At 43.8% G+C, this 6,953-nt stretch overlaps 1 protein-coding gene across 2 annotated transcripts; it reads left to right on the top strand.

Annotated features, from left to right (window-relative positions):
• The first annotated feature begins 337 nt into the window (after positions 1 to 337).
• Nifk (nucleolar protein interacting with the FHA domain of MKI67) lies at positions 338 to 6,749 on the top strand. Of its 2 annotated transcripts, none has more exons than XM_090342976.1 (6): positions 338 to 490; positions 1,574 to 1,708; positions 3,196 to 3,304; positions 3,907 to 4,118; positions 5,097 to 5,204; positions 5,934 to 6,749. In XM_090342976.1, exons 1-6 carry the CDS (start codon positions 386 to 388, stop codon positions 6,126 to 6,128), a joined length of 864 nt encoding a protein of 287 aa, XP_090199102.1. In that variant the 5' UTR covers positions 338 to 385; the 3' UTR covers positions 6,129 to 6,749. The 2 variants fall into 2 exon arrangements, with proteins under 2 accessions (XP_090199102.1, XP_090199101.1); XM_090342975.1 differs by having other exon boundaries at positions 1,571 to 1,708.
• The last annotated feature ends 204 nt before the right edge of the window (positions 6,750 to 6,953 follow it).

Genomic DNA, 6,953 nt, shown 5'->3' with positions numbered 1-6,953 from the left:
AGGATAAATATGGTACTTTTCTTCTGGTTAAAGAATGGCCTGGGCACAGGAATTTTGTTTACAGCTTCTCCCTCCCTCTCCCCCAAAATGCCTACTAAGCAAGTGTTCTACAAGTGAGCTACATCCCTAGTTTTGGGGCATTGTTTGGAACTGTAACTTTAACCCCCCCTTAGAAACTTGGTCGTTTGGTACATTCCATTTTGACAGATGCCAAGAAACCAAGACGTGTCTCGCCAGCAGGGGTCGCCAGAGTTCCCCCGCTCCCCGCCCCCTCGACTCGCCCGCGCCCGTGGCTCCGCCCCCTCCCCGTCTCTACTTCCGCTTCCGGGAACCCTAGCGCTCGGCATTTCCGGGACGCCTCGTGTCGTTCTTGCGGCGTTCCGAGATGGCGGCTTTCGTCGCCCCCTCCGCGCCGATCCTGGCGTTGAACCCGCAGGAAGATGTCCAGTTTCAGAAGGACGTGGCGCAGGTCCGCCAGCGCGCCGCCAAGGTGAGCGGCGGCCGCGGTGGGGGCTGTGCGGGGAGGCGGCGGGGGTCCCAGACCGTGCGGGCCTGCCGCGCCCTCCGGCCTCGTCCCCGCGCGGTCGCGCACTCGCGCGGCGGGCGCCGGCCCGAACCCGGATCCCTCCTCATGAGCACGAAGGCCAGGGTTCCTGCCACCATTAGGCCTACGCTGCTCGGGGTTTGACCACGTAGGCCGTGGAGACGAGAGAGGGAAGCGTGAGAAGCAGAGCTGCTGCTTGGGGAGAATGGCACCTCCGAACTGCGAAATAATCCCAAGTCAGGACTCTGTTTTGTCCATCGTGGGTCCTGAAGGCTGGGCCTAGGCCCTGGGCCTGAGCGCTCCAGCCCAAGGCAGGCGCTCTACCATGGAGGCGCAGCGCCACTTCCGGTTTTCGAGGGGTTAACTGGAGACGAGCCTCCTGAAGACTTGTGCCCAAGCTGACTTGAAACCGCAAGCTTCAGATCTCATCCTCCTGAGTAACTAGGGTGATAGGCGAGAGCCGCAGGCTCCTGCCTCCAAGTTAGAACCAAGGATCTAATCGGGCGTTCAGGCCATCTGCAAGTCTGGTCATTTGGGAGGTCGTAAAAGACATTTTTGAGCTGGGCATAGTGGCAAATGTCTGTAATCCCCAGCATCTAAAGGTCAAAGCTGAAAGATCGCGAGTTGGTTACGTAGCATGATCCTGCCTCCGTAATGTAAGAAAGACCATATTTGCCTAGGTAACATGTTCCAAAAAGAGCGCCTAACATCAAGTTGATATATATACTCTGGGTTTTAGCATAAAATACTCGATCTGGAAGGCAAGGCTATGATGCCTGATCGTCGGTTTTGACTGTACTAACCTCAGATTGTTTAAGCAAGTTAAACTGAGGGATAGATGTGGGCGAGTTCTCAAAGGGACATGCATAATCAGGCATTTGCAATTTACCCATTGACTCAACCATTCAGCTTTGAGCACACACAAAGTCCTGGCTGAGACTGCTAGACAGTAGCCCTTGTAGGAAGAGGAACATCAAACAGCCACGTTTAATCCTAGAAATATTTGTCTGGTCTTTGTGTCTTCAGCAGAAAAAGCAAGATGATCTTAGTCCCGGAGTCATCTTTGTGGGCCACCTACCTAAAGGAATTGAGGAAGATCAGATCCAGGCTTATTTCTCCCAGTTTGGCACTATTACAAGGTTCAGATTATCCAGAAGTAAAAGGGTAAGTTTTTGTAACCAAAGTTCAGTCGCTTGTTTTTTCATATGTGTGTCTGTCTTCCTGTGCAGTTATGTTCACATACTGCTTATCCAGGCTTCACTCTGGAAGGAAAGCAGTGAAGTTCAGAATTTGAAACAGACTCAAGAGAGAGAGTCAGTGTTATTCTGACTGTAATTGCCTGGAATCCTTAGGTTAAAGTAACAGTCCTAGTAAATGTGACTGTTTTGCCCAGGGTTAATGAACTTGAGGTCTGTGCATCTGGCTTAAGCCGTATGTATCTTGGGGCAAGTGGTATGATGATCTACATGATCATGTTACCAATTTCCATCCATAACCAGAAGTGAATTTAATATGAACATAAAATACTATTAGCAGTGGTTCATGCCTGTAATCCTAGGTACTCAGGAGGCAGAGCTCTGAAGATCAAGGTTCAAAGCCAGCCCAGGCACAAAAGGACCTGAGACTTTTATCTCCAGTTAATCTCTAGAAAACAGGAAGTGGGGCAAAAAAGTGCTACTAGCATCGAGTGCTTGGTTGAAGATGAACATGGTTATTTCATAGTTGTTTTCTAGAATAAAAGGACATAAGCTTAGGGGCTGGGAATGTGGCTCGGTGGTAGAGTGCTTGTCTAGCATGCATGAATACCTCAGTACCACATAAACAGAAAGGCCAAAAGTGGCGCTACAGTTCCAATAGTAGAGTAGTAGCTTTGAGCAAAAGAAGCTCCAGGACAATACCCAGGCCCTGAGTTCAAGGCCCCAGGACTGGCCAAAAAAAAGCAGGGTGGGGGGAGACAAGTTTTCACCAAGAATCAGAGCCAGAAGCCTTTATTAGGTTATTTTAAGTCATAATCTATACACTTCATACTAAGACAAGTGAGAAAGTCTGCTTAGAATGTGGTACAGAGGGCAGGAACTTGGGGCATTCATTTTAATGAATGCTAATGCTGTTCCTCTGAATGTTCAATCAATGCTACACATGAAATGAGCAAAGTGCTTTTTGATCAGTTCAGTGACAATAAGTTTTCTTCTCACTTGTTAGGTATAAAATGAAGGATTGTGCCACTTCACTTTTCCCTTTATTACTAAGGATTTTGAACTCAGGACCTCATCCATCCCAGTTTCCACCACTAAGCACACCCTCTTTTAAAATTTATCGTGAAACAGTGAGTGATGTTAAGTTGCCTGGTTGACAAGTAACTCAAGAGCTTTGGTAACCAGTCATATTTCCTTTATGCTATGGAATGTTGCTGCTGAGTAAATTCCAGCTATGGTTGTTACAACATTCTGCATAACCAAAAATCCCAGGAGTAACTTGAAGATTGACTGCATTTTCAGGCTATTTAGGCTTTTTTTTTTTCCTGGCATGCATTAGCTGGAATTGAAATTGAAGATACCATAAAATTACTTGTTACAGAATTAATGTTTATTACTTAAATTAATAACATTAAAAATTTGGTAACTTGTTTTGTGGTGGGTTTTCCATTGCAGACTGGAAATAGCAGAGGCTATGCCTTTGTGGAATTTGAGTCTGAGGATGTAGCCAAGATAGTTGCCGACACCATGAACAACTACCTTTTTGGTGATAGAATGCTAGTATGTAAGTATTATACTGTACCTCCTGTTGGTGGATGACAGTGGAAGAGACACAGCTGTGCAGTTGCCTGGACATGAAATTTCCTGTGGATCAACTCTGCCAGGGCTTGGATTTGTTTTCTAGGCAGTCTTAAATGATTTTAGACTAGTTGGCATGGAAGATGTTCTACAGTGAAGTGGAATTGGACAGGTTACTTGGGCATGCCTGGGAAGAACAGCTCGCATGCTCCTGTTCATGGGTGCTGAAGAAATGTTGATGAGAGCGCAGATTGTGGTCCGCTGTGGCCAAGGGGACGGTGAATGCCAGTGACCGACAGTATTTTACTGTGAGACACCAACGGAAGAAATAGGCTCCAGCCTTACAGACTGAGGAGTTGGGAATGTAATGCCAACTGATACTGTGTTGTGTCCTGTTTGGGAAAACAAGTGTGAACTAGGGATTTGAGACTTCTGCCCAAAGCATTAGCTGACTATACTGGGGTGGAATTGACCAAACTGTTCCTCTAGTATGCCACATTATCTTGTTTATGACATGAGAAATGCTACTGGGGAAATTTGGAAATTAAAATTTTTTCATTTGAAATTTTTTTATTTTTTTAAAAACAGGTCGTTACATGCCACCAGAAAAAGTACACGAAGACCTTTTCAAAGAATGGCATGGTCCATTTCGTTGTCCCACATTCCCAGCAGTGAAGCGCTATAATCAAGACAGGAGTTTTAAACAAAAGATGCGGATGGAAGCGCGATTTAGAAAGAAAGAAACCTTACTCAGGAAGAAATTAGCTGCAAAAGGAATTGATTATAGTTTTCCATCATTGGTAAATGCCTTTTTATGAAACATGTTGGTTTTCTTCATTATTTACTTTCACAAATTGAAAACTGCAAGCCATAATGCTGTTAGATTATCATTTAAAAATGATATTTCCTTAGGGCCGGGAATTTGGCCTAGTGGTAAGAGGGCTTAACCTAGCCTGCATGAAAACCTGGGTTCTAGTCCTTGGTATTATATACATAGAAAAAATCTGGAAGCGCTGCTGTGGCTCAAGTGGTAGAGTTCTAGCCTTGAGAAAGCCCAAGGACAGTGCTGAGAAGTGGGGCTGTAGCTCAAGGGGTAGGGCAGTAGTCTTGAGCTGAAGAGCTCAGGGACAACACCTAGGCCCAGACTGATCAAAAATAATAATGATAATGTTACCATAATGAAACGATACTTGATCTGTATTTGCTGCCAGTGAATATCAAGGCTATAAACTGATCTTTTTTTCTTTTCTGCTGTTATTGGGCTTAGTTTTTTTCCTCAAAAGGCTGATGTTTAGAGATCTACCTATCTAAAGCCTCCTACGTAGCTGGTACTGTGGGGTGACATGTTCACTGAGATGTGATCTTGCTAATTTCTTGCCTGTGCTGGCCTTGAATTGTGATCTTCCTGTTCTCTGCCTCCTGAGTAGCTGGAATAACAAGCCACCATGGCCAGCCCTTTATGCTCTTTTGTACTGGAAATTATTCTAAAATAGATATCTGAATTATCCAGTGAATACCAAATGTGATTAAGATGTGGAGGAGCTGAAATACTGGAGCCAGATCTTGTTCTGAGTTTCTTGCTCGCAGTGAATTACAAATAAGAATTTACACCATTTATTGTAAAGCTAGTACATGACAGGTGTCAAATGGCTTGTACCTGTAATCTTAACTGCGGATCTGAGGATTGTGGTTTGAAACCAGAAAACTACAAATATGAAAGTACTTAATGCAGCCAATTGTTGTGCGAATTCTTAAAAGTCTTCAATTTGTATTTCAAGGTTATATCTAAGAGAAAGAGTTCAAGCATGCCTAAGGAGAAGAAGAACAAAATTTCAGAAAACACCCCTGAAAAATCAGGCACCCCTGAAAAATCAGTGGATAGCCAGGTATGATTGTCTTTTTATTCTGGACATCCAGTATTACAAAAGTCATCTGAAGGGCCCTGGAGCATGGTCTAGTGGTAGACTGCTTGCCTACCGTGCACAAAGCTCTGGGTTTAATTCTTTGGTATTACATATACAGAAAAAGTTGGAAGTGGTGGTATGACTCAAATGGTAGAGTACTAGCCTTGAGAAAGTTCAAGAATAGCGCCCAGGCCTTGAGTTCAAGCCCCAGGACTGGCAAAGAAAAAAAAAGGTCAGCTGATGAGAGGAAAATCTATCATTTCATTCATTAAGATTCCAGATTTATTCTTGTGACAGTATTGGTAGGTCCTTAACTGATGAGTTAGCAATTAAGTTCTCTGCTATTTGCAGTTGTTTCAACAGAAGATCACCCCTGTAATCCTAGCTACTCAGGAAGCTGAGCTCTGAGGGTCAAGATTCAAAGCCAGCCCAAGCACAAAAGGATCGGAGACTTATCTCCAATTAACCACTAGAAAATGGGGAATGGGGCTGTGGCTCAAGGGGTAGGGTGGTGCCTTGAGCTGAAGAGCTCAGGGACAGTGCCCAGGCTGAGTTCAAGCCCCATGACCCACCAAAAAAAAAAAAAAAAAAAGATGAAAATAAGCCTAAATTAATAACACAATACAGCTTATAAAACAGGATGTTACTGTTTTGGATAAAGTTATTCTTTATGCCATTCCATATTTACATACTCTAATCTATTTATTCTAGTGCCCCACACCAGTTTGTACACCAGCATTTTTGGAGAAACGAAAATCAGAAGTGGCTAGACTGAGTGAGGAAGATGATGAAATTGTTTTTAAACAGCCTGTGTCCAGTGTGAAAGAAGAAATAAAAGAGACTGCAACCCCTTCACAATCAGGGAAAAAAAAGACAAAGAGGAAGAAAAAGCAATCCATGATCTGATGCGTTGTGTGTAGCATGTCTTGTTATAAGGGCTGACTTTACATGATGTGCAGTTTTATGCAATAAAAGTATATATACTTTAAAAGTATATATATATATATTTTTTTTTTTCTTTTTTTGACTAGTCTGCACTGTAAAGTAGTGCATCCTAGCCTGCAGGAGTGGGCTCACTGCCTGTCCAGGTTTCTTGTTTCTGACCATGCAGCTCCCATAGTTGACCCTGCCTAGAGGTGTGAGTAAGAACCACAGCCTTCCTATGTCATTACCAAGGGCTTCCTGGCCATCATGGGCTGTGCATCTCTCATCCCAAAATATTTCCCACCCAGAAACAACGTCACATGGAGGACGAGAAGACAGGCCAAGGGTTAATGCAAGTGCGGAATGAAGAATTTTCACCGAAAGTATTAGTTTCTGCTGGGCCGACATAAATCTGGTACTACCATTCTGAGTCATCTATAGAATTTGAAGTTGAATAAGCAGCAAAAGTTTTTCTGTAAATTATTCCTGTATAAGTAGGACCTAGAAGCTTTAAAAATAATGCCAAGGATCTTCCTCACCTGTGGAGGTGTATTTTTGTATTTGTTTATGGGGGTTCATTAAAATTGCGTTTAATATTTGTAATGTGATGCTGGTCTAAGTGTTCTGGTGGTACAATATAAAGTAGAGTTGATTTCGGGTGTTCATGAAGAACAGGAGTATACCCTCAACAATAGCTGCAGACGCCCATAGCAGTTAGTGTACTGAGTGAATGGGTGGATAACAGCCACCTGGGCCCACAATCTAAACTTCATGCTGCTAGACTCTCCCTCTGGTAAAACACTAGAC

This window comes from Megascapheus bottae, chromosome 12 (genome assembly GCF_031878675.1).
Source record: "Megascapheus bottae isolate mThoBot1 chromosome 12, mThoBot2.hap1, whole genome shotgun sequence".
NCBI classification, from domain to species: domain Eukaryota; kingdom Metazoa; phylum Chordata; class Mammalia; order Rodentia; family Geomyidae; genus Megascapheus; species Megascapheus bottae.
The sequence above is the reverse complement of the archived record's forward strand: the minus strand, read 5'-3'. Positions and strand labels throughout refer to the sequence as shown.

Coding starts and splice junctions, on each gene's coding strand:
- Nifk (XM_090342975.1), top strand. CDS start 386: ATGGCGGCTTTCGTCGCCCCCTCCGCGCCGATCCTGGCGTTGAACCCG. Junction 3,305..3,906: donor TGGTGATAGAATGCTAGTAT/GTAAGTATTATA, acceptor TTTTAAAAACAG/GTCGTTACATGCCACCAGAA. Junction 4,119..5,096: donor ATTATAGTTTTCCATCATTG/GTAAATGCCTTT, acceptor TTGTATTTCAAG/GTTATATCTAAGAGAAAGAG.